General features: G+C 41.4%; 4 protein-coding genes across 4 annotated transcripts; 1 reads left to right on the plus strand and 3 right to left on the minus strand.

Annotated features, from left to right (window-relative positions):
* Window positions 1-2,618: 2,618 nt before the first annotated feature.
* LOC6044310 (sex-determining region Y protein) lies at window positions 2,619-3,853 on the minus strand. The gene is made up of 2 exons (XM_038266215.1): window positions 3,764-3,853; window positions 2,619-3,697 (listed from the first exon to the last, which is right to left on the minus strand). The coding sequence occupies exons 1-2, from the start codon at window positions 3,767-3,769 to the stop codon at window positions 2,756-2,758; spliced, it is 948 nt and encodes a 315-aa protein (XP_038122143.1). The 5' UTR covers window positions 3,770-3,853; the 3' UTR covers window positions 2,619-2,755.
* Window positions 3,854-10,304: 6,451 nt separating this feature from the next.
* LOC119768983 lies at window positions 10,305-18,173 on the minus strand. The gene is made up of 4 exons (XM_038260850.1): window positions 17,555-18,173; window positions 15,922-17,474; window positions 15,522-15,699; window positions 10,305-10,324 (listed from the first exon to the last, which is right to left on the minus strand). Exons 1-4 carry the CDS (start codon window positions 18,171-18,173, stop codon window positions 10,305-10,307), a joined length of 2,370 nt encoding a protein of 789 aa, XP_038116778.1.
* A 5,306-nt stretch (window positions 18,174-23,479) lies between these two features.
* Window positions 23,480-27,186, minus strand: LOC6044308 (protein Mpv17). Its single transcript, XM_038263393.1, has 3 exons — window positions 26,837-27,186; window positions 26,550-26,765; window positions 23,480-24,107 (listed from the first exon to the last, which is right to left on the minus strand). The coding sequence occupies exons 2-3, from the start codon at window positions 26,733-26,735 to the stop codon at window positions 23,667-23,669; spliced, it is 627 nt and encodes a 208-aa protein (XP_038119321.1). The 5' UTR covers window positions 26,736-26,765; window positions 26,837-27,186; the 3' UTR covers window positions 23,480-23,666.
* On the plus strand, window positions 24,221-26,250 carry LOC6044309 (glomulin). Its single transcript, XM_001861804.2, has 2 exons — window positions 24,221-24,957; window positions 25,076-26,250. The coding sequence occupies exons 1-2, from the start codon at window positions 24,300-24,302 to the stop codon at window positions 26,191-26,193; spliced, it is 1,776 nt and encodes a 591-aa protein (XP_001861839.2). The 5' UTR covers window positions 24,221-24,299; the 3' UTR covers window positions 26,194-26,250.
* Window positions 27,187-27,678: the final 492 nt, after the last annotated feature.

Raw genomic sequence — 27,678 nt, forward strand, 5'->3', positions numbered from 1 at the left:
CTGGTTTATGGAAGGGCTCTATATATAATATATATTTTGAAACAATGTGTAGGGCATGCGTATTCTCATTTATTGAACTGTTTTTTTAAATATTCGACTAATATAGCTAAAAAGTTTTCGCTGATTTGCTCCAATTTATTCTTGTCTAGCCAAAATTCAATTTCAATTTCAATTCGGGTTTATTAGTGAATAATCATGTTACACTAAGTTCTTTTGCAGTTCATAACAGAGTTTTGGAGTTCCTTTCAGCTGTGTGTTGAATCTCAATCCTTTTTGGAAACGATTTTTGCTTATGACTAAGAGATTATCAAGAGTAAGAAAAAATATAGAAAAAACTTACTAAATTTGCAAAGGAAGGGGGATAGTAATAAAAAAAGCTTACACTAGATCACAGTTTTTTTAATCTATTGTAGACGTGCTTGATTATCAGCTCCCCGAGGGCCAGAAATTGCTCCGCCTTGTTACGGCAGGTCTGAAACCGCGTCATCATCTCCCCCGCGAGAGCAAAAAACTCCGGCAGTGTAAAGAGATCTTCTTCGGTGACTCCTTGCTGGGCCGCAACGCCGCTATCGGCAGCGACCACGCTTGCAAATGATCGCCCCATCCAGGAGAGAGGAGGGTGGGATGCTGCTGATTTCTTCTTCCTCTTTTCCTGCTACTCGAGGTAGGACTTGCGCGCGACGCATCCGCGGTAATTACCGGTATGGTTACCGTCACAGTTCGCGCACTTTACGCGCGACTTGGTTTGTTCTGCGTTTTCCCGCAAGTCCGCCTTTCGTGGTAGTGCGCACGCCTCCGAGAGGTGTGACTCACCGCACTTCACGCAGCGGGGCCGGAGGTTGCAGTTCCGCGAGCCGTGGCCGAATTTCTGGCAACGGTGGCATTGCGCTACGTCCGTCGGGTTCTTGGTGTGAAACCGCCAGTTTACCCAAAAACCGTCCAACGTCTTAGTCCGCCGCAGGTCTTGGATCTTGACGGTGCCGCGGTCGAAGTACAACAGGTACAGTGTGTGTGTACCCTGTTACCGTTGTCTTGCGCGAGAGCACTTTAATCACCCGCGGTTTTATTCCGGCGTCCGAAAGGTGACCCTTCAGGTCGGAGATCGGACGGTCTTGATAACCCTGCAAGACGACCTTAACAGGGGGCTTCTCGGGGTTGAATGTGTAGAAGTTGAAGTTGCTAAGCTTCAATTCTTCAAACACCAGGTCGAAATTCTTTTTGGTCAGTGTGATCACTTGCACTGCCGACTTACCGATTTTCAGACAATATCCGAGGCCTTCCAGCAACTCGTCAACATCGTCCGCTAACGTGTCCAAAACAAAAATTGGAGGTGGTTTACGTTCCGCTGGAGAGTTGTTCTTTTTTGACGTCGGCACTTTTTTCCGTGCACGACCATCATCGTCGTCGTCGTCGTCGGTAGTGCTGCTACCGTCAGAGTTGTTATTTTCTTCGTCGTCGCTCAGCATCTGGAACTCGTTCCTGATGGGGATGTTGGCGGATGTTGATGTGCCACTGGTCGTGGCACCGGAAGTACCGCACTGGTGATCTTGGGACATATCCGGGATGTAGTAACTTTTTGTCGATGCCTTCTGCGTTCACGCTCCCCTGCGCGATGGCGGTCGACACGGCGTTGGTTTGTTTACCTTTTTGCACACGGCCGGTAGATGAACTTCGCGGGTTTTTCGAGGCCGCACTCGAACAGCCACGGCCACGGCCGGCCTTTGGCATGCTGGAGAAGCAAACTCGCGGGTAACCACAATCAATTACGGCGAAAAATATCGAAAAAACGATGGAGCACTGAGCACTAGCTGCATGCTCTCGTGCGTACACGGAGGGAGCTGTCTAGCCAAAATGTGTTAAATAATTTGTATTAAAAAAAATAAAAATAAAGGTTTTCATCACCCTATTCTAAATTTAAATTAAAAAAAAAATAAGCAAAATTAATATGTTTGTAACGAAATCGAAATTTCTATTCAAAATGAAAACAAAAACAAAAAAGTAGCATTGTTTAAAATCATCTAGCCAAATAATCAAATATCATCAAAATAAAACAGAACTCAGAAAAATCTGATTTTTTTAAGTTGATTTCAAAGATAAAAAATACCCTTCATTTTAATTTGAATAAAACAAAGCCTGATTCTTTTAATGTCTTATGAATCTATACCAGCAGCAGTTAAATTTTTATTACAGCAAATGAAAATATTACTAAACTTAGTTAGTTTCTAAAAAAACTGAAAAAATGAAGCAATTCTTCAAATGGTTCATATCAAGCTTGTCAATTGTAAACAAATAAAATTTACTTGGATAAAATATTAATTATGTCGTTATTTTGAATAAAATATTTGCGAAAATTGATAAATTCAACGAATTCACGCCGTCCACGAAATCGTCAAAAATCACTAACCCTATTATAATATTTGTAATTAAACAAGGGTATTCACTCGCTTAATTCTACAGCATTTCAAAATTTCATGGGATTTCACGGAAAAAGCCAAATTTCACGGATTTCACGCTGTCCGCGAAATCGTGAAATTTCACTAACCCTAGTCCTAACCATTGGTTAATAATTAATAGGTAACAGAGATTGGATTTTTGTGATAAATCATTTAAAAAACTTATTTTCAGTAGGAAATTAAGTAAAGGCGCATTTATTATTTATGACAATATAAATAATTTATCTACATCCTAAGGTATATTAACAAGCTACACATCTATCAACAATGAAAGCTATCAAGCTTAGCCTAAACTTATCAATCTAAAAGCCAAAGAAGGACTTCTTCTTCTGCTTCATAATGAACACCTGCACCGGGACGGGCTTTTCCACGTACACCGGATGATCCACGTACACTGGATAAGGCTTCTCGACATGAACTGCGATTGGCTTCGGGACGCGAACTACGTTGATGTCCTTATGGACTGGACCCTCAACCGGGACCTTGACCGGGTAGGGCACTTGCCGTTCGACGTGGTATGGAACGTGCTTCTCTACGTACACGGGAACCTGCTTTTCGATCACGTGGGGAATCTGCTTTTCCACCGGGACTGGGTAGGGAACGTTCACGGGAACAGCGACGTGCTTCGAAACTTCAACCGGGTAGGGCACCTTCTGGGTCACAACGTGCTTCTCGATGTGGTGATGCTGCTGCTGCTCAGGCTGTTCCCAGACGTATTGGGGCTGCTCGTGGTGCTGCTGCTCTTGATGCTGGATATGTTGAGGTTGCTGCTGCAGCTGAGCGTAATGGTACTTGATCTTGCTGTACTGAATTGGCTGCGGCTGTTGCTGTTGCTGCTGGTGATGCTGATGTTGGTGTTGTTGCTCCTGGTGGACGTACTGAGGTTCCTCATGGTGGTGGTGAGCTTCGTGTCCAGCTTCGGGATGCAGCTTATGCGATTCCCACTGATGCTGTTGCTGGATGTAGTGCTGGTATTCTTGGGCCGCGTTCAGGGCTTCGTCCGGTTGAGACCACTTCCCCTTGGAGGACTGCTCTTCATGATGATCGTAATGTTGGTTATCTTCATGCTGGTACATCACATAGTACTGCTGCTCTGGCTGATGTTGACCATGCTGCTGCTCCTGCACGTGATTGTTGTATCCTGGCTGCTGCGATCCATGCTCGCTGATGCTTCGGATGTTCCTACGGCTGGATGCTGCGGCACATGAAACCATGGCCACGGTCACGACAATTTCCAAAAACGCCTGAAATAGATCACAAAACGACCCGTTCAATTATCTAATCACAAAATAAATCCAAACACCCTTTACCTTCATGTTAACCTTTCCGTGCTTGATGTGTGTGCTCAAGGCAGGTGATCACAATTGAATGATGTCCTCTGCTGGGGCGGCTGGGCGTTTTATACACACGCACCCACAACTATAGTCTAGTCTTTCTCTCTTCGATTCGTGTGGTTACAATTTCCTCCTCGGATGGGAGCCCAAATGTGGCATAAAATTATCGAGAGCCTTTCTTTTGCCACCTATCGCAGCGCCCGTTGAACTTGGCGTGACGCGTGCCCGGGCTCGTGGCACTGCTAGCTGTTGTTACGAATCTTAGTTTTTTGGCCAGAAACAGTCCATGCGTGTCATTTGACTGTGCGGCGTGGATCGGAGATGTAAGCGCTTAGTTTGGCTATTTCCAGTGGAGCATCGAGATAGTTGTTTTGGTGTTATAAATTTAATACATAATAGAGTATTTCAGCGCAATGGTCGGCTAGAGCCTTTGGATCTAACAGTTTCAAATTTATAGTTTAAGTTGTCCATAAACTTTTAATTGGTTGAACTTACTTTGAGCATTACCGAAATTTTTATTGTGCTCCGACATTCGACATTCGTTGTGAAAAAGTGAAAAGTATACGCTAAACAAATACAAAATTCTATTTTTCTGATCAAACTGATGTTTAGTGTGATTATTTGGTTTTTAAATTTCCACAAAAGATTCTACGTGTTTTGATAATGGTTTTTTGTGAGTTATGAAAAATTAAATTGAAAGATGAGGGTCAAAGTTTTTTGCCTTCCTTACCTCTTTGAGGAAAGGCTATAAAATCACTCGAAAAATGAACTTCTTTACTCGACCTCGTAGACCCACCTTCACGTATACGTATCGACTCAGAATCAAATTCTGAATAAATGTATGGATGTGAGTCCGTGCCAGCGATGGAATAATCATCATCAAAAGAAAATCATTGGATGTTCATCAAGAGAAAAAATCCGTAGGGAGCATGCTCTCCTCTCTCGCGCACGAATGATCGGTAAAAAGAATCTAAAAAAATCATCTTGATTATTCGGCGGAACATCTTTTTCAATACTAGCGATTTTCTTTTGCGTGATTTGCCTCCTCTCTCTCTTTCGCGAGTGAAAAAGTTCGCAAGCGAAATTGATGCACCGAAAAATATGCACACGATTATCTCCGGGATGGCTATAAATGGTGATGTTAAGTTAAGTATGCTTATGCTTAAAAAACGATGTTGACTTAAGTCCGGAAGATTGTAAAAAGGGAGGTTTTTGTAAGGAAACCCGTCATCTTATACATTTTTAGAAAGGTATTAAAAAGACCTTTCCAACGCGTCCCCATCAAAAATTATGAGCACTTAAGTGTCATTTATACACTTTTTTGAGGCCAGAGCTCAAATATTTTGATGAAAAAGTTGTCCGGATCTATCATGCGACCCATCGTTGGATAGGTAATCAAAAGACCTATTCAACAACCCCAAAAGATTTAAGATCTGACAACCCTATCAAACGTTATAAGTAAGAAAGGATGAAATATGGAAATAAAGTGCTTTTGTATGTTCTGTTTTAGACTATTGAACATAAGCTTGAGAGACCACCCATGGTTGCCCCTCCGATGATGAACAGGACCGTTTTGCCTTCCTCACCTCACTGAGGCAAGGCTATAAAATCACTCAAAAATTGAACTTTTTAAATAAGCCTCCCAGATATACCTTTACGTATACATATCGACTCAGAATCAAATTCTGAGCAAATGTCTGTGCGTGTGGATGGACGTAGAATTTTTTTTCTCACTCACTTTTCTCGGAACTGGCTCGACCGATTTTGTCCGGATCTATGTTTTTGGATTTGCCTTCAGGTTCTTTAAGTCTTTTTTAAATTTCATCCGGCTTGGTGCAGTACTTTAAAAGATATGTTCGAAAAACTGTTTTGGTTGATACTAAAAAGGGTCATTATTTACATAATTTGAAAGCTCCGGCGGATAGCTGTCGGAACTTTACGCTCAGTGCACGCACACAAACACTGCAGTGCTTTCAAATGGTTCATTAAATTTATCATACCTAGATGGCAGCACTCAGATGTATAGTGTCTTTACTAAGTAAGCGTTAGCCAAAGCTTTCGTAGTGTGTGGTTGCAAGGCTTTTAGGAGGAAGGCAGCAACCACCTTCCGGTGGATTAAGTAACGTTTTATTCTCTATAAGCACTACCGATCAAACGCATCAACGAATACAGTTAAACCTCGTAAACCTAGCATATGCAACTTTGCATGTACGAGTCATTCCACCTGATTCGGTTTTGTCGCAAGAGTTGCATAGTTATGCGAGCCACAGGGCTTATGGGATTTTGGCAATATCGGAGACAAAGACTTTTTTTTTATAAAAGAAATCATCTTAACTATACAAATTTAGAGTGTTTTGGAATCGTTATGAAGTCAGCTATATAGCTACATAAAATTTATATGGTTTACGATGTTCTAGGTCATCCGAAACTTCCTCAAGTTAAGGCCTATGTGTTCAACGCCGTGCAAGTGTGAGGTAGGAGATTTTCGACTTAAAGGTCATGCTCGCGTAGCTTCAGGGTGTCTCGGGACTGGAGATTTGATATGCTGAGATGTTCTAGGTCATCCAAAGATACTGTTGAGATCTTTTAAGTTGCCCAAGAACTTCCGGAAGATACGGCCGATGGGTCTACCGCCGTAACTAGGCAGAGGTCAGTGGTTTTTGACCTCAAATCATATCCGGATAGCTTCAAAAAGGTTCAGATACGAAGTTTGTCGGGTTTAGCTTGTTATATTTAAAGAAAATGAACATAACCCCTTCTGAAATTACAAACGTTTGTATCACAATTTGGTCTTAGTAGAGAAAGTTTTGTTTTGGTTTAGAATACGTAAAAATCCAGAAATATTAGGTCTATTCCCGTACTGCAGAATTCTGCAATTCTGCACGAAATCGGCAGCAGAGCGTTCCCGTACTTTTCTGCAGCATAAGTAACTTTTTTCCCAGGCAGAACTTCTGCAATGAGAGAGACAGAAGTTGCAGCAAAACCGTTCCCGTACTTTTCTGCAAGCTCTCTCTTCTCTTTCTTGTTGAAAAGTGACTGCAAGTTGGTGTGATGGATGTTGAGTACACGCTTACGTAAAGTTTGCAGTTAGTTAGTTAGTAGTTAGTTTTTTTATGTCTGGTTTTATTGAGAACGATTTTTTTATGTTGACGATTTCATGCTTAGTTGATTAATGTAAATGAAATAGCGATATTTTTTAGTGTTAAAATGATAACTTTTTGAATAGACTAAATATGTGTGTTTAAATAATAGGTAAATTTAATTGCCAAATAACGTCATGATTCGAATTCCCGGACGCTTCGAAACCCGGACACTTTATCTTGTTTTATCAATTATTTGGATATAAGTTCACATTATGAATGTCAAAACTGTGTTATTTAATGAAGTCGAACATCAACTTTCAATTAAAGTTTGCTAGAACGCTGTAGTTAATGCCAAAACAATTAAATACAATGAAATTATAAGTTTACCAAAAATGCGAAACATTTCACTTGAAATATTTCATAGGCGTTCGAAGCACCGGGAAGGCAAAGCAGAAATTTATGTTTTCGATTTCCTTAAATTCTAGCAAATTTTCATATAAACTATCGATTGTTTTAATGTTAACAGCTTATTTGAGACCTAAAGAATGCCATTTACTAACATTTCAGTCCAAATTTGTGCGATTCATAAGTAAAATCGAGTGTCCGGAATTCGAAGCAAAAGAGTCCGGATTTCGAATCAGCTTTTATCAGTGTCCGGGATTCGAAGCACAACAAGTCATTTTAATTTTAAAATTCTGATGAAAAATTGTTAGAAAAGACCTATTTTGCATGTATTTTCTTGAAATTGATTGTTTATACTACGTCCTTATGATATTTCTACATTTCCAACTTATTACATGATTTTTTGAAAGCTATAACAAAAATGATATGCTACTAAGTGTCCGGATTTCGAATCATGACGTTAATAAATTGTACCTTTAACGGTGCTACCAATTTGTATTCTTATTTGAACCAAAAAATGTGATGTAATTTAGTCGAATTCTTAAATTTTAGGAAGTTTAAATTCAAAAATTCGGAAATTCTTAAATGCGCCATCTTGAATCACAAAAAGTACATTTTTTTGGAGTCGTTAGAAAATCAGGTTTAGAGGATTTAGAGATTGAACATTTTGACGAGTTCTTCGGAAAATAGAGTACGAACTGTTTCTATTTTTTTTAATATTTGAGTTTTTATTTTTTTATGTACAGAATTTTAAAATTTTACTTATTTTTGTTATTTTTTTAGTTTCTTTATTTTTTATTATTTTTTCAAAACTGTAACTTTTGAATTTTTGATGTTCTGAACTTTGAAATATTCAAACTTTTGATTCATTTATTTCGAATTTAAAAATATTTGAATTTTTAAGTTTAGGAACTTTTAAGTTAGAAACCTTTATTTTTTTTATTTCGAATTTTGAAAATTAAGATTTTTTTGAAATTTTCAATTTTTAATTTTTAATTATTTGAATTTTTTCAAACTTTGAATTTCTGAAATAAATATTTGCATTTTTAAATTTCTCTAATATCTGATTTATTTTTTTCAAGTTCCTCAATTTTAAAAAAAGTTATTTTTATATTTTTAATCACGAATTTCTTAATTTTCAGATTTATAAATTTATGAGTTTCAAAATTGTATAGTTTGTGATTCATTTTTTTTATTTGTCAATTTCGCTGCGTCACCGTTATTCTTCGATGTGAAATCCAATCATAATTTATTTATGTTATCTTTCAAACATTTTGCTTTTAAAACATGTATTTATGGTCTATATAAATATACCTTCTATATTAAACCTTTTTCTTTTTTTAATTATGTTTTTTTAACGTACCTGCCATTCTCATCAAAATTGTTTACCTAATGTAAAGTTTTGAGTTGTTTCTAATATAAAATGTCTACCTAAGCATTATTAATTTCTAGTTTAATAAATGGTACATGCTTAATTTTTTAGATAAAATGTTGATTTCGAGGTTGATTTGCATAAAAATTAAGTCCCCGTTCTATAGATAAACTTCTTTCAATTACAATTTTTGTCAATCCATTTTTTAAATTGTTTTGAAATAATTTGAAAAAAAACTTCAATACCCAATTTGAGTAAATCCACTCAACTGTGTACAATATTGCAGAAAAAAGTACTGGAACGCGCTACCCAGGCAAAAGTTTTGAGGCTTCTCTCCTTGCAGAACTTCTGCAAGAGAGAGAGATGAAGAGAGCGAGCTGAAAAGTACGGGAACGTGCTGCAAAAAAGTGACTTATGCTGGCTGCAGAATTCTGCAGAAGCTGCAGAAATTCTGCAATTCTGCTGGTACGGGAATAGACCTATTGAAATGTACATGACACCTTTTGAAATGTTGGCGTCGATGTGTGCAAAACAGTAGTTGTTCGGTAACTGGGCGTTGTTTAACTGGGCTGCTTTTTAACCGGGCGCTCGATAACTAGGCTGTAGCCCAGTTAAAAAGCAGACAAACGTCAAAAAATTAAAACAAACCAAAATGACCGAGGGGTTAATGGATGCAAAAATCATATTCAATAAACAAAAAAAGTTTTTTTATTTTTTTGTTTAGTTTCAAGTTACAATTAAAGAAATATGAAAAGTAAGCATTGTAAATAAATTAACTTGAAACTTTTATTTTTATATTTCATCTGGAAAATATTATGCATCGGTGGTCCCTTCGTTATTTTTTGTTCAGCCCAGTTAACGAGCAACATTCGGTGACTGGGCTACGTTATCAGCCCAGTTACCGAACAACTACTGTAGTAAAAGTCGTCAGTCATTAACGGCACCCGCCATGTCAGTTTTTAGACCTTGGGGGGAACACGCAAAACCGGAGTTAGGTATAAATTACTTATTTTTAGTATTTTTTGAACTTATGTTCTAGCTTGTCAAATTATACCTAAAATTTAGTATATTTTTCTTCCTGAAATTTAGTATTTTTTTAGAACACTGGAATACTTCTTAAAAAATACTAAATTTAAGTATTTTTTCAAACTTGCGTTAATTTCACGATCTGACAGGTCAGTTCGGTGCCGGTTGTGTAGCACTTTGGAAGGTTTTTGGCCAGCTGCTATTATAGGTAAGTTGTATTTTCTGCCGGATGGAACCGGTTTGCGTCGAAGCCCGTTGTGGGTTGTAATCAGGAATGCGGATTTTGCGATTCGGATTGTCCGCCAGAGGAAAATGCAACGCCGGGTGTTGTAGGAAGAGGACGGACGCCGGGTGTAGAAGGAAGAGGACGGAACATTCAACTCCTGGCGACGGCGATGCGGCTCCCGGTGGCTGTTCTTCAAGTCGGCTTCAACGGCAGTATTGAAAGGAATCGGTTTGCGTGGCAGAGTTGGTTGGTTGGCGTTGGCAGGGATGTTGCGAGGAGGAGGTGGATGTTGATTAAACAATCCGCCGGAAGTTGAATGTTTCGCTGAAAAGAGGTGCCGGTCGGGCCGGGAAATTTCTGGCGGGACGTTTACTGTTCCGTCAACATGCGGCATTTCGTTAAGTTCACCTACTCTTCCTCCTCCATCCCTTGTGGACGGATAAACGCGGCACCGGTTAAACATGAGAATCGGACGGAAGACAGCGGCAAAAACGGAAATGCCGTAAAGGAGTTGATTGTTCCGCCGGGAGTTGGTGAAGCAAAACGGGTGCTAATTTGCAGTGAAAGTTGGTGTGTGTGTGTGTGTGTGTGTGTGTGTGTGTGTGTGTGTGTGTGTGTGTGTGTGTGTGTGTGTGTGTGTGTTGTTTGTGTGTGTGTGTGTGTGTGTGTGTGTGTGTGTGTGTGTGTGTGTGTGTGTGTGTGTGTGTGTGTGTGTGTGTGTGTGTGTGTGTGTGTGTGTGTGTGTGTGTGTGTGTGTGTGTGTGTGTGTGTGTGTGTGTGTGTGAAAAATTATAAAATACAAAAACCATACAAAAAATAAAAATTAAAAAAAAAACTATTTACGGGAGAGAGAGGGATATGAAGAGGGAGAGGAAGAGTTAAAGGAGAGAGAAAGTTATAGAGAGAGAGAGGGGGAGAAGGAGAGAGAAAGTGAAAAAGATGGAGAGAGAGAAAGGGAAAGAGAGATAGATATATGGAGAGAGAGGAGGAGGAGAGGGAGAGAGAAAGTGGGAAGAGACAAGGAAGAGTGGGGGAGAAAGAGAGAGAGAGAGAGAGAGAATGTAGTGATATAGAGGGCAGAGATAAAGTGGGAGAGAGAGAGAGAAAGTAGGAGAAAAGAGAGTGAGAGGGAGAGACAAAGTGGGAGTGAGAGGGGCAAATCAAGAGGAAGAAAGAGAGAGAGATGAAAGAGAAAGTGAGAGAGAGTAGGAGTAGGAGAGAGAAAGTGGTAAAGAGAGAGGGGGAGAAAATGTGGGAGAGTTAGAGGGGAAGAGGAACAGCGAGAGAGAGAGAGAGAGAGAGAATTTTTTTTTTCTTAGTTTCCAAATATTCTTTAACTCCAAAATATCTTATATTCCAAAATTCCAAATATTTAAATATTAAAATATTAAAAATATTAAAAAAATTTAAAATATTAAAATATTAAAATATTAAAATATTAAAATATTAAAATATTAAAATATTAAAATATTAAAATATTAAAATATTAAAATATTAAAATATTAAAATATTAAAATATTAAAATATTAAAATAATAAAATATTAAAATATTAAAATATTAAAATATTAAAATATTAAAATATTAAAATATTAAAATATTAAAATATTAAAATATTAAAATATTAAAATATTAAAATATTAAAATATTAAAATATTAAAATATTAAAATATTAAAATATTAAAATATCAAAATATTAAAATTTTAAAATATTAAAATATTAAAATAATAAAATATTAAAATATTAAAATTTTAAAATATTAAAATATTAAAATATTAAAATATTAAAATATTAAAATATCAAAATATTAAAATATTTAAATATTTAAATATTTAAATATTTAATTATTGAAATATTAAAATACTAAAATATTTAACAATTAAAAATTTATAACAACATTAAAAAACCAAAATATTTATAAAAAAGATAAATTTAATATTAAAAATATAGATGCATTGAAAAAATAAAATATAATTTTAATTTTAATATTCATTTTTAGGTGAGAACATTTATAAAATAGTTGTGTTTGATATAAATAAAAATATTAATATCATATAAACCATTGTTTTCTTCTGCCTGCATATCTCTTGGATAATACCTATTTTGATCTTTGATTATTCTTAAGTATAAGTAATTTTCGATCCCTCACGTTTATAGAAAATACCTCAAATTTAGGTATTTATGCCTAGAAATAAGGAATAAATGGTCCGCCATCTTTGATTATACCTGATTATCAGTAATTTTGGATCCCTCACTTTTCCAGAAAATACCTCAAATTTAGATTTTTATACCTAAAAATTTGGAATAATCATGGTCCGCCATCTTTAATTATACCTGAATATCAGTAATTTTGGATCCCTCATTTTTCTGAAAATACCTCAAATTTAGGTATTTATTCCTAAAAATTAGGAATAATAATGGTCCGCCATCTTGGATTATACCTGAATATCAGTTATTTTGGATCCTTCACTTTTCCAGAAAATACCTCAAATTTATGTATTTATACCTAGAAATAAGAAATAATCATGGTCCGCCATCTTGGATTATGCCTTAATATTAGTAATTTTGGATCCCTCACTTTTTTCTGAAAATACCTCAAATTTAGGTAATTATACATAGCAATAAGGAATAACCATGGTCCGCCATCTTGGATTATACCTAAATATTAGAAATTTTGGATCTCTCACTTTTTCTGAAAATACCTCAAATTTAGGTATTTATTCCTAAAAATTAGGAATAATAATGGTCCGCCATCTTGGATTATACCTGAATATTAGTAACTTTGGATCCCTCACTTTTCCAGAAAATACCTCAAATTTAGGTATTTATACCTAGAAATAAGGAATAATCATGGTCCGCCATTGTAGGAGCGCTAGGCCCGGCTCCAGGAGGGCTTGTTGATTGTCCAACCTTTCCACTGCACAGTGGTCCAGATCGCAAAATTAAGTGGAAAATGGATTTTCCGAAAAATGGTGACGTTTTGGAGCTTTGGTGTCTTCAGAAGAGTTGTTGCAAATAGAAAGGGGCAACTTTTGGTTTGGTTCAAAATTAGGGTGGTTCACGATTAGGGTGATTTTGAAAATCTAACTTTTCAGGAATATTTTTGGGAATTTTTTTGTCTTCTAAAAGTTGATGGGCTTGCCAATCCAAGCAACTTTGTCGAAGACACCAAAATTTATCTCGTAATCTACGCCTTCTATGACCAAATTTATAAAAGCATCTGAGCAAACCTTCAAAAATCAGTTTTTGAACGTGGCAATTCAGGGTTAACTTTTAGAAAAGTGATATTCGGAGCACTTTTAGAGCTCTACAAAACAAACATTTTCATTTTTTGACATGTCAATTTGGACTTAAGGGTCAAAAGTTACAGCCATTTTAAGGTAAAAAAGATGCAAATTTAAAACTTAAATATCTCAAAATGGCGCAAGCCAAATTTTGAGCACTAGGTTGCATTTGAAAGAAGAGATCTAGCACTACAAACGCTGAAAAAATCTCAGGGGTGTTTTTCTTTTAACTTGAGATATCTTCATTTGAAAAAGTCTAATTTTCAAGGGAAAACCATATGGGACCACCCTAACGAAATTCGAAAATTTCGTTTCCATGTAATTTTGCCCGCTAAATCTGAATCTGCCCTCAGAATTGAGCCAAAATGTCAACAAATCGATTTTTGGTCATATTTTGGGTTTAAATGATAATTTTACATGGAAACCCAAAATATGACCAAAAATCGATTTGTTGACATTTTGGCTCAATTCTGAGGGCAGATTCAGATTCAGCGGGCAAAATTACATGGAAAAACATATATTTGGACAATTTTCGAATTTCGTTAGGGTGGTCCCATATGGTTTTCCTTGAAAATTAGACTTTTCAAATGAAGATATCTCAAGTTTAAAGAAAACACCCTGAGATTTTTCAGCGTTTGTAGTGCTAGATCTCTTCTTTCAAATGCAACCTAGTGCTTAAAATTTGGCTTGCGCCATTTTGAGATATTTAAGTTTTAAATTTGCATCTTTTACCTTAAAATGGCTGTAACTTTTGACCCTTAAGTCCAAATTGACATGTCAAAAATGAAAATGTTTGTTTTGTAGAGCTCTAAAAGTGCTCGAATATCACTTTTCTAAAAGTTAACCTGAATTGCCACGTTCAAAAACTGATTTTGAAGGTTTGCTCAGATGCTTTTATAAATTTGGTCATAGAAGGCGTAGATTACGAGATAAAATTTTGGTGTCTTCGACAAAGTTGCTTGGATTGGCAAGCCCATCAACTTTTAGAAGACAAAAATTCCCAAAAATATTCCTGAAAAGTTAGATTTTCAAAATCACCCTAATCGTGAACCACCCTAATTTTGAACCAAACCAAAAGTTGCCCCTTTCCATTTGCAACAACTCTTCTGAAGACACCAAAGCTCCAAAACGTCACCATTTTTCGGAAAATCCATTTTCCACTTAATTTTGCGATCTGGACCACTGTGCACTGTGTTGCAGGGAATTCCGTGGCACAACACAGCTTCAAGGCGACAATCGGCGAGTGGACTGTATTCACGAGTTTTTCCTTCAGTGGACTCCTTTGGCCAGGATGCAAGAAAACAGCTTGTTTCACGATGTTTACTGCTATATTTACAAGCTTAAACTGACTTACGGACTAACAAAATCATTGGGTTTTTAAACTAAAACTTCGGCATTTCTTCCCGAATCTTCTTTGCAAAAACATTCTTATTATTTAATCTCCTATCGGGTGCGCAATCCTTTTTCCCTAAACCATGTACACGCCACTTCTTCTTTTCATTCATTCATTTCTTTCATTCCTATTCCCTGCTCTCCTATTGGTCTGTTTGCGCAAGCTGCCTGCTCAGACGCGCGCTGCGCGTCCTTGAGCCTATTGTGTGCTGTGAGATACATGAATGAAACATGTGTGAAAGGGAAAGGACACGAATGGTGAGTTGGTATGCGGTTATTTACATGCTGCTGTTTCCTTTCTTCTTCAATGTGTGGCGTGTATGTGCGGGTACATCTGTGTTGTGTTATGTGCTTAAACAATAGAAGGATTAACTGACACTGTGGAAATGGATGGATTATTCTTGCAAATTTACTCTACCTGACACTGTTAGAAAAATCATATGGGTTGGAAACTATTTCTTTTAAGATTAAAATCATTTCTTGGGCAAATTAAATCTACTTTGGCGTTGGCGCCAACATACTCCCGCCGGGCAGAGATGGAATCTCTGTGACCTTAACCAAATTTGCATTATCAATGATTGGCAGAACAGCAATCTTATGGATCGCCCGCTTGTAAACTAATGTACCGATCTGTACTTCGACCGAAACTATTGGCACTACGCCCCCCGGGGCATGGCCTTCCTCTAACGTGGGATTTCTGCTCCAGCGCCTCTGACGAGACAGGAGAAACCGGGACCGACGTTTTACTTCACCATCCGATAGAAGCTCAGTGGATAAGGCGGGAATCGAACCCGCGTTTCATAGCATCATCGGGATCGGCAGCCGAAGCCGCTACCCCTGCGCCACGAGACCCACGCACCAAATCATCTTTCCCGGGGAAGGTTTTGTGATTATTCCCAACTTCCAAACCTGCACGGGCGCATCTTTTTCTTCTAGCAAGACAATCATACCTGGTTTGATGTTGGCGGACTTGACTCGATTCTTACCGCGGGGTTGAAGGGTTTGCAAATAATCGCGATGCCACTTTCTCCAAAACTCATCGCGCAATCGCTGCATGAACGGCAGAGCTTGGTTGACACGATATGCAGGAAGATTTCCCATCAACTGACTAGCGACCTTCGGGCGAGCCTGAAAACACGTGACGCAACGATGAGTGATTCTGCGAACTGACGACCTTCCATCGATTAGCCAAAATCTTGTCCTCAAAGCAGCGATCAGACTCTTGGGACCAACATGCAAATTTTCTTCATGATAAGCGCGAATCAAAAGGTCAACTACAGGGTGTTTCGGCAAAATGTAGGGATGTTTGGAGTGAAACAACAGCGAGGATTGCTGAAGCCGACCTCCAACTCTCAAGACACTGTCCTGGTAGAACGGGTGCAAACCTGCAATCTTCTTGCACGGTTCGTCATTCTGAACACGGTGGATTTCGTCACTGAGTGCTTCGTACTGAATAATCTTTACGATCAGTTCCAGCGAAGCGCGCAACTCAGGGATCGTTGGGTGAATCATGAACACTCGACAAGACGGATCTTTCTGACGACAATTTTGGATGAAACGCTGCACGTATGCCATCACACGCTGCAGCTTTCTGAACGAACTGAACCTTGTAAACACCGGAAGCTGGTCTTCATTGAACACTGGGGTTGCAATGATCGGACCAAGCTTCAACTCGGGGAGTTCATCATCTGGAATTTCTGGGGGGATTTCCTCATCATACACTTCGATTCTCAGGAAGAATGGGCCTTCCCAGAACTCGGACTTCGACATTAGAGCCTCGGGAAGCATGCCTCTGGAAACAATATCAGCGGGGTTGTCCTTTGACCTGACATATTTCCAAATAAATCCTGCGGTGAGCTCAAGAATCTTGGCAACTCTGTTTCGGACGAACACATCGAGCTTCGCCAATGACTTCTTAAGCCATGCGAGGACCACCTGACTGACAGTCCAGAGTACGACTTGGCTTACCTTGAACTTGACAGTCTCGAGAACTCTAACCATCATGCGAGCCAACAGTTCACACGCCATCAACTCTTTGCGGTGAATGTTGAGATCTTTCTTGGGCGAACAAACTCTGGATTTGCTGCAGAGGAGGCGAAGTTGAGCTCTACCGTCGGACAAGATGCACCGGACGTAAATGTTTGCACCGTAAGCAACAACGGAAGCGTCGGAAAATCCATGAAGCTCAATCGCGACAGTCGACGGGCTGATAACATAGCGTGGAATCCGAATTTCACTAACCTTGGGGAGGGCTCTACGGAAACACAACCACGACGCCAGAAGATCTCCTTCGACCTTAGCGTCCCATGGCAACTCAATCAACCACAACTTCTGCATGTAAAGCTTCGCAACAACAATCACGGGGGATAGAAATCCGATGGGATCGAACAACCTGCCGATTTCGGAGAAAATACTTCGCTTGGTGAATTCGGTGACATCTTTCGGAAGACGCACCACGAACATAAATTCGTCAGACTGGGGACACCATGTCAGACCCAGTGCCTTGACGACCTCGTTTCCTTGATCGAGGCAAACAAGTTTCTCGCGATCAGATTCGGGAACACTACTCAACACTTCCTGGCAATTCGAGCTCCATTTGTGGACACGAAAACCTCCAGATTCAAGCATCTCTCGAATCTGCCGCTGGACGACTACAGCTTCGTCAGCGGAACTAGCACCGGAAAGGACATCGTCGACATAACAATCATCACGAACCACCTCGGCTGCTAGCGGAAACTTCTCTCTTTCATCCTGACACAACTGAACTAGACATCTGGTCGAGAGGAACGGGGCAGCTGCTGTACCGTAAGTTACCGTCTGTAACTTCAGCACGCGAATCGGCTTTGAAGAGTCACTCCTCCACAGAATTCTCTGGAACCTCGTCTGAGACGAGTCGATAAGCACTTGCCGATACATTTTTTCAATATCGGCAGTGAATGCAATGGGGTTTTACGAAATCTGAGGAGGATACTGAACAAATCACTTTGGACCGGCTTTCCAACGTGGAGAACCTCGTTGAGCGACTTCGCCGTAGAACCTTGCTTGGCCGACGCGTCGAACACTACTCGCAGTTTCGTGGTCGAGCTCGTTGGCCTCAGGACGGCGTGGTGGGGCATGTAGTACCGATGCTGGTCTACATCCTTGGACTCATCAACCTCACGACAATGACCAAGGGTTTCATACTCATCAATGAACTTAGCATACTGCTGCTTCAGACTTGGTTCTCTGTTGAGACGGCGCTCCAACAGCAGGAACCGACGAAGAGCGAGCGAACGGTTGTCTGGCAACCCTGAAACATCTTCACGAAACGGTAATCTAACAACAAATCGACCTGACGGCAAACGACGATGCGTTTCCACGAACAATTTCTCACATTCATCAACATCAGAGGGTGGGGGCGTTGGATCGGCAAGATCCTCGACCTCCCAAAACTTGGAAATCGTTTGATTCAGCACATCCAACGAAGCGTTGTTCGCGATGTGTGAATGGTTCACAGAATTCTCGATTTCGCCGGAAAATACCCAGCCGAAATGAGTTTCGCGCAACTCTGGCAGACCGTCTGCCAGGTGCAGCTGTCCTGACTTAAGCAGGCTGAAAAACATGGAGGCACCAATCAACATATCAATTCTCTCGGGGACATTGAACTCTGGATCCGCAAGTTGGATTCCCACTGGGATCGACCAGGAGGAAACATCAATCTTCGATCCGGGGATGATTCCAGTCACCTTTGGAACCACCAGACATGCGATACTGGCGGCGAAGGCCGAGTATCTCGAACGAACGGTAACCCTGACTTTCTCCCTAGCATACATCTTTGACCCACCTACACCAGCGATCGGAACGTACAGCGACTCACGAGGGCATTCAACTTGTCGGCAATCCGCTCGAGAGAAAGTTCACTTGCGAACCACTATCAAGAAGCGCACGGCAAGGAACGGGATCTCCATCATTCTCGATCAGGACAAGAGCCGTCAGCAACATCACAGTTTTCAAACTCTGGGAATGGTTGGATGAACATGAAGAGTTGAGAGGGGTTTGCTGCTGCAGGTTCTGACTCAGTGTAGTGGACGGGGGACTGTTAGGAGATTCTGATTGGGGTGTTGTACGGTTCATTACTTGGAGGCTTGGGGTTGGTCTTACGCTTTGAGCTTTGGAGAAAGAGTCGTTATGGAGCAAGGTGTGGTGTTTCTTGTGGCAAGTCTGACATTTCAGGTTGCTGGAGCAACTAGAAAGTCGATGACCAGCTCGGAGGCAGTTAAAACATAACTTCAACTCACTAACTTTGGCATTGCGCTCCGGAACTGTCATCGCCAGCAACTTCGAACATTCAAAGTGACGATGATCCGCCCCACAAACCAGACATGATTTGGCGACCTTTGCAGATGTGGCAGTATGGGATTTTGGGGTTGGTTTGGGGCAAGATGGCTTGGTGTTGCTTTGCTCCTTTGCTGAGCTCAAGACGCGCGAATTTTGGGAACGTTCAAGGACTTGGCACTCGGTTTTCAGAAATTGCAATGTTTGGTTAAAGTCTGGCAACTCACCTTGTTTCTGCGTCCTTTCCCACTGCTGTCTAGTACTATCATCTAAGCACCCTACCACTAGCTTGTTAATGATAAGTCCTGACAGCTTGTCGACGACGAGTCCTTGGTACTGCAATCCGGCGACGTGGCGATCACAGGCTTTGGTAAGCGCCTGCAAGTCCTTGTAGCTTCCCTTGGTGATTGGCTTGAGCTGCAACAATCCATCGATGTGCGTATCCACGATGACACGTTGGTTCTCGAACTGCTCGCTGATCTCCTTCCAAACTTGCTCGTAGTTGTTGTCTTGAATCATCTTCGCGGTGATCAACCCAGCTGCATCACCGACCAGGGCTTTGTCGAGGTGATGCAGCTTCATGGCGTCGGAATCGCGGGTGCGACCGACGAGGTCTTCGAACATGGCCTTGAACTTTGGCCAATTCTCTGTCTGCCCGTCGAAGCTCGGTATCGGTGCTCGAAGAGGTTGCTGTTGCACGATCACTTGAGGCGCCACTCCGTTGGCACCGACTTGAAAGGGGCCAGCGACCGGCTGGTTGAACATCTCCATCAGCTCTTCGACCAGCACCAGCGTTTCGGTGTGAAGCTGGTCAAACACGTCGAGCACATCATCTTGTTCCTCCTTCTTGTCAACTGCTTCGATCACTTCACGATGGCGCAACACGTACTCCTGGTAGTGCGCTTCCAGCTTCTTCTCGTACACTTTCAGCGTCGCCTTGGTTATCCTCTGCGGGTTCTTCTTGGCTTCGTCAAGGGCACTCTTAATTCTCGTCACTTTTCCCTTGACCTGTCCCCGCTGATGAATCAGCGACTTCACTTCATCTGGATTCACGGGCTGCTTCATTGGCGTGTGTAACACCATTTTGGCGCTCTCACTTCACTTCACTTGTGTCTCAAAGTTTGAGTTCACTTTTGCAACCTTTCGCTTGTTGCAACTTTTTGTCCACGGCGTGGACGCACTTTGCCAACTTTTTGGCACACGAGTTTTTGGTTTGTAAAACACTTTGGCTGTGCTTTACTTTGGTCTCTTTAGACCCACTTGTCAGTTCTTCCTCGCATCCGCTAAAGGCCACTTTCACATGTCCGGGTTGACGGACCACTTTTACTTCCGGTTGGCGACTCTCATTGAACGTTCACAGAATAACGGGTTGAAGAACCATGTAGGTCCGCACTTTTCGCACAATTCCGGTCTGAAGGACCTTGTAGGTCCGAACACTTCACACAAATCCGGTTTGAAGGACCATGAAGGAGCGCTAGGCCCGGCTCCAGGAGGGCTTTTTGACTGTCCAACCTTTCCACTGTGTTGCGGGGAATTTCGTGGCAGCTATCTTGTGGGCTTTCAACTTAACTCTTCGTTAATGTCCAAGACGGACGGATTTGCCACTCAAGCGTTCACCAACGACACAACACTAACTTGTGCAACACAGCTTCAAGGCGACAATCGGCGAGTGGACTGTATTCACAACGACTTTCTTTCAGTGGACTCCTTTGGCCAGGATGCAAGAAAACAGCTTGTTTCACGATGTTTACTGCTATATTTACAAGCTTAAACTGACTTACGGACTAACAAAATCATTGGGTTTTTAAACTAAAACTTCGGCATTTCTTCCCGAATCTTCTTTGCAAAAACATTCTTATTATTTAATCTCCTATCGGGTGCGCAATCCTTTTTCCCTAAACCATGTACACGCCACTTCTTCTTTTCATTCATTCATTTCTTTCATTCCTATTCCCTGCTCTCCTATTGGTCTGTTTGCGCAAGCTGCCTGCTCAGACGCGCGCTGCGCGTCCTTGAGCCTATTGTGTGCTGTGAGATACATGAATGAAACATGTGTGAAAGGGAAAGGACACGAATGGTGAGTTGGTATGCGGTTATTTACATGCTGCTGTTTCCTTTCTTCTTCAATGTGTGGCGTGTATGTGCGGGTACATCTGTGTTGTGTTATGTGCTTAAACAATAGAAGGATTAACTGACACTGTGGAAATGGATGGATTATTCTTGCAAATTTACTCTACCTGACACTGTTAGAAAAATCATATGGGTTGGAAACTATTTCTTTTAAGATTAAAATCATTTCTTGGGCAAATTAAATCTACTTTGGCGTTGGCGCCAACAGCCATCTTGGATTATACCTAAATATCAGTAATTTTGGATCCCTCACTTTTCCAGAAAATACCTCAAATTTAGGTATTTATACCTAGAAATTAGGAATAATAATGGTCCGCCATCTTGGATTATACCTGAATATCAGTAATTTTGGATTTCTCACTTTTCCAGAAAATACCTCAAATTTAGGTATTTATACCTAGAAATTAGGAATAATAATGGTCCGATATCTTGGATTATACCTAAATATCAGTAATTTTGGATCCCTCACTTTTCCAGAAAATAACTCAAATTTAGGTATATATACTTAGAAATAAGGAGTAATCATGGTCCGCCATCTTGGATTATACCTAAATATTAGTAATTTTGGATCCCTCACTTTTTCTGAAAATACCTCAAATTTAGGTATTTATTCCTAAAAATTAGGAATGAGAAAAGTCTGTTTGTCTGTGTAAGGAAGAAGTTCGTCGTTCGGCCGGTCCTCGATAATTTTCATTTTCGGCGTGTTTTCAGTGGATTTATTAGTTTCCGTTGTGACGAAACTATTAAAACTGACTTACAGAAGAGAAATTCAATGAAATCTAGTGCAAATTGCAGAGGATTTTTAAGATTTTCATCAATTTAATGCAATTTTTTCTTCTTCCTGTTTGTTTTGTTATTGTGCTTCGTGTAGCTTTCCTTGGCATATTTCGTTTAAACGTCAGTTTTGCTGCGTGGGCAAGTCTGGGCTCTCACGACACTCACCTCTCTCTCGGAAATATGAGTGCTTGTTTTGATTGTGGTACAGAAGAATTAGAATTTTGTCAACGGTTTTCTGGGAACTAAGGCAGTTTTATCTAGATTTATTTAATTTTTCTCTTGTTTTGACAAGGTTTAAATTATCGTCCGCGTTGTATTCGGGAGTTTTCGGGAAATTTTAGATTGCGCTTCCTAGCAAAAGTGAACATATTTCGGTCGTTTCGCGTCGTAGTTTAAGCTGTTTCGTTATATGATGGCATATTGTAAATTTGCGTCGCGTACGGGAAATTACGCTGTCGAGCATTACATCTAGGCGAAGAAACGACGCTGGATTTACATTTTTTAATTGGACCTGGACATCATCACCATAGTAGAAAAGGAAAAGGAAAGAAAATAGTGGCAGCTGCTTCGAAAATTTGGTGAGATCAGTCCATATCGGACATTTTGAAAACTGATATATTTTTACTTGCCACTTATTAAATACGCGCTGATCCCTGTTTTGCCTGATGGGATTGGAAGTTTAAAGATAGATCGAGGACCCGTCTGGTTCTTGGTTTATCTTTAGGCGGGGCCAGACAATGCCCAGTGACCTCGGAATTGGACCGCAAGGAGCTCTGTCATTCTGAAATGGGTCACTGGAAGCAGCGCGAGGGCTAACACCACCTAATACCCGGGACTGAGATAAGCTGTATCAGCATAACCAAGTCTGATACAAACTATGCTTTCCCATAATTTCGCTGCCGGCCAGCGGGTATTGGATTGGACCACACACACACATTCCTAAAAATTAGGAATAATAATGGTCCGCCATCTTGGATTATACCTAAATATTAGTAATTTTGGATCCCTCACTTTTTCTGAAAATACCTCAAATTTAGGTATTTATTCCTAAAAATTAGGAATAATAATGGTCCGCCATCATGGATTATACCTGAATATCAGTAATTTTGGATCCCTCACTTTTCCAGAAAATACCTCAAATTTAGGTATTTATACCTAGAAATAAGGAATAATCATGGTCCGCCATCTTGGATTATACCTTAATATAAGTAATTTTGGTCCCCTCACTTTTCCAGAAAATACCTAAAATTAAGGTATTTTGGTTCTACAGTTATACCTAAAATATAGGAATTCTCGTACTAAAACGCTATTAGTAATTTTATTACTAATAGCCGATTAGTAATAAAATAACTTATTGCAGTCAGGTTCGATTATACCTAAAAATTAGGAATTTATACCTAATGTCCGTTTTGCGTGAAGAGAATGGATTGTTAGTATGCTGCCTCGTAGTTGATAATTCGTCAGTTCAATCCCCAACTCGCACCACAACAATTAGTGATCGTTTCCTGTCTGCATTCGATTGTTCAATAAAGGGAAGGTAGTGTATCATCACTAGCTGGACCTTAAGGAAGGCAACCCAAGAGGCAACCTATAGAATGTTAGGTATGCAAAAATTGGCCTCGATAATCTAGTTACTGAGAAAGATTTACTGTTTTGTATAGTTCGGAAAAAATAAACAAACTAAACCAATAGCTCTAGCGTTAATTTATTTCATTGAATCACTGATACTATATTTTCAAACAATCGTTAAAACTTTCGCCCTAAGGAATAATATGTCACGTTAAAGCAGGATCAACCTCTCTATCTTTCCAGCAACGGCCGTTTTGTTTGTTATCACATTCACCCATCTCGCAGGCAACAACCGGGGTTTACTTTCAGAAAGCCTTCCCCTCGACCTCCTCCACTACCACCGCCGACGACGACGACGCCGCAACCTTCTCCGTCCGGACGGCCATCACTTTGCCCGCGTCACCACAGTTGGTCTTCCACGAGAGGTACGTGTTCCAGAACACGGCAACGCTCTGTACCAGCAGCACCTGGTAGTTTAGTGGCACGAGATAAAAGTTGGCCAGCTGCACCCACGGCCAGATGTAGTAGTTGGTCAGCAGGATGTCGGTGTACTCGTTGCGCAGCTTCCGTTCGATCTCCGCCCGGTTGTTACCCTGCAGGGCGCCGATCGTCCCGATGAGCGTTCCGAGGAAGATCGGCGCGAAAACGAGCTGATCGAGGGCCACCTTTTTGAGCGTGGTTGTTGCCTTGGTGCGACCGGTTACGTGTTTGTCCAGCACGCCGTACCATTTGCGTAGGCCGGGACCCTAGAATATAAGGCAAACGGTTTCAGTAAAATTCACTGCGTGACGAGTCTTTATTTTCAGTCTATGATGTCTATTTTGCTAAATTACCCAACTTGGTTAGTTTCTTTTCGTCGTGTTTTTGACGTTTCTGCCCCATTCGTAAACAACAGTGAGCAATCAATTTTGAAACACCGGCACATCGGGCAGTGCGAAATGTCTCTCGTCGAAGCGGTGCAGGAAAAGCTGCAGGCCGCCCGGTTCAAGGACGTGACCAAGTTGCTCCGGGATGAAACAAACCGGGCCCAGCTGCAGGACGAATGCATGGACGTGGTGTCCGTGCTGGCCGATGGGTTGGTAGAAGGCAACGAGGGTGAGCACTTTGACCGGTTCACCTGCTGCGAAGATTTGCTGAAGCTGGTGGCCGGCGTTTGCTCGCCGCAGGAGATTCTTCTCGAAGTTTTGGACCGGATTGAATCGACCAAAAACGACGAAGTGTTTACGAGTTTGCTGAAGGTGTTGCAGGTTGTACTGCTCCGGCTGGGAGAGCAAAAAGCCCGTTCCCTGGAGTGTGGCTTCAACACAATTTTGAGCTACATTAATGGAATCAAACTGCCGGACTATGTGGCCTCGGCGGAAGCCAAGGAAGAGAGACTCATTGAATGTGATGAAGTGGTGAGGCGCATTCTGCAGCTGTACATGACGGTGCTGCTGTTTCTGGACCCGATAGTGAAGGATAGCTGTGCTGTTCCGGCGGACACGTTCAAGAATGTGGGAGTCACCCGTAAGAATGTGATAATATGCTTTATGCTGCGACTGTTGGACGGTCACCTGCTGTACTTGAATGCACGCCAATCGAAGGGGGAAGCCAAAGGTAATTACATAATGGAAGAAGTCCAAGCATATTTTTCATATGTAGTTCTAAAAATGATTCTGCGTTTAAAACAAATTGAAATCAGTATGAAGTTAATCAAATATCTCTATTCCCACAGCCTCCAAAACCTACATTCGCCAAACGGCCGAGGACATCGTGCTGGCCCTGGCAAAACTGCTAGGCGATCCACTACGGTTGCTTCAGTACACCGAGGAACGAATCCGCACGCCCCGGAAGGAACGCCAGGCAAAGGATTCGTCCCACAATAATGTTTTCGCGAGCGAGGCCAAATGTCCACTGCTCGCGCTGGCAATGTACCACTACCTGCTGGTTGGCGAAGACTTGCTCCCATCTACCAGCTGTCCGAAAGTTTACTCAAACAAGTACATTTACGAAATGTGCTTGCATTATTGTACTCAACTGATTAAGCACGAGAAAACTGCGGTTCAGTACAAAGCAATTCTTTTCGCTGGACAATTGCAAAATCGCTTGCAGAAGGAGCCTTTCCAAGCGATCGATCTGGAACGGCCAGTGCACAAAACCTTCCTGGAAAGCCTGTCCAATGTGATTGTGTACTCCGGCAGTGAACGAAACCGCAAGCAGAGTTCCGTCCTCATTCGGCAGTACATCATGCAGTTTGATCAGGAAGGAAGGTACATGGTCATTACGAACCTGTTCAAGGTGGTTTCCCACAACGGACTTCAATCGTACATCGCAACCATCTACAAAGATCTGGTGAACGCCGAGCTGGCATCCGACGGAGAACCGTCCCCGTGGTACTCGGGCAAGCGCCTCAAGGAATTTCTGCTGAAGCAAGTGTGCGTCCTGAAGAAGGGCGTCGAAACCGACCTGACCGAAAGTGCCGACATGATCATCTCCGCGCTAAACATCGTGCGCTTCCTGCTCCTTCGTGACAAGTCCAACCGAACGTCGATCTGGAACTACGTCGGCGAGCTGAACAAACAGTTCCTACACCCGCTGAGAAAGTCAATCGACCTGTCCAGGGCACACTTTGAGGAGGAAAAGAAGTCCGTCGAGGAGGGCAGAGAGGACGCCAAACCCGGGTTCGAAGTGAGCGTGGACGTACTGAACGGAGGCGATCAGCTGGCAATGCCGAACCGCGACCGGAAGCTGCAAATGTTGGCCGCCGCCATGAACAGCTTCGATCTGATGGACTGTCTGCTGGCTCGGGTTACCGAGTGCGTTGACGGCGGGAGGGTTGTTGGGAGGGAGTGAGTGGAATAGGCGATTTGATTGTATCATTTGAATAAACTTAAATTATATCGTTGCAAATAGTGACGCTCTTCTCTATTTTATCCAAATTACCAAACTCTAAGGTCACTGTCATTGTTTGGCTCGCGTATTTAATATGAGAAGAAAAGAAGGCCCATCACTACGGAATCTCCTGATGGCTGACAGATTAGCGTCCTCGACCACCAATCCAAAGGTGAGAGCGCGAATCTCACGGAGCCGGATAGTTTTAACCATGTTAGAGTAATCCCAAAAATAATTCGCTTTGGACGATTTTAGCAAAATCACCCACACTTTTAAATAAAATCTTAATTAAACTAGTTTTTCAAGTAAGCACTCACCCCAATGACAAATCCGATGCCGAAAAAGCGAATTGCTCGCATGCCGTCCAGCTGGTTGAGCTGCCTCTTCTCGACGAGCGTCTGAGCGATAACATCGCCTGTTCCCATCAGGAGGCCCGACTGCACCGACTGCATCAGCACCGGATACTTGACCAAGGCACGCTTGTACAGGCTGGACAGCGACATTATGCGGGTTTTTTGTTTTTTGAGTCGGAACTAGAAAATTACCAATTCAATAAATTATGTGATATAGGTACACATCACTATGCTCAATTATTCTACCTTACCTTTGAAAGACCTTTTATCGTACGTTTTAACTTGCACCAATCAGGAAGACCAATTTACAGCAGATCACCGGCAGCGACGACGACGACGACGACTAAGTCTTCTTGGTTGAGATATTTCGCACTCTCTAGTCAAATCAACCAGCCTCGGACGATGGTTTTCTGCTCGCCGATCGATAAGTTTATATTCGTATCATCGTCGTGTGTTTTGTCTACTCTTCGCCTATATTTTTTTCTGCTGTGTTGTGTTTTGAAGGTTCTGTGCGGGGCCCAGCCAAGTCGCGTGTTTCTTCTCGTGTGGTGTCAATCTACCAGCCGAAAGGCATCGCACACGATGTACGGATAGGGGAATGAAAACAAAAAGCGTGAAAAAAATCTGGTCAAAGCAGTTTACTGGTGAGGTACTGTACTCGAGTGTTTCCCTTTTCCATAGACGGAACTGAAGACTGAATAATGCTTGAGCTTTTGAACCAAGTGGCCCATTTTTAGCGTAGCTATTTGGGGGTGAAAGTGTTTGGATCCGGCTGAAATAAGGGCCGCCATGTAAATAAATATGAGCTCATTTGGTTGAAAACTGGCTTGTCGCTAGCGGGTTAAAGTTTACATGGAAATTACTATGGAAAACACGTGCTTTAACTTCAAACGCGCCAACAAGCTAAGCGTCAAACTTTAGTCCACACTTACACTAGGTAGACGTTTCAGGGGTTGTCCAAGGAACCTTTTCTCTAAGGATTCATGGTCAACCGTTCAACCGTCGTCGAGTCAACCCTGAGCTGGAGCATAGCCGAAACATCCGGCGACGCCGGAATTCTTTCTAATCTAAGTTTTAACTGTCAATGCATTCT

The sequence above is a fragment of the Culex quinquefasciatus genome, chromosome 3, assembly GCF_015732765.1.
Source record: "Culex quinquefasciatus strain JHB chromosome 3, VPISU_Cqui_1.0_pri_paternal, whole genome shotgun sequence".
Taxonomy (NCBI): domain Eukaryota; kingdom Metazoa; phylum Arthropoda; class Insecta; order Diptera; family Culicidae; genus Culex; species Culex quinquefasciatus.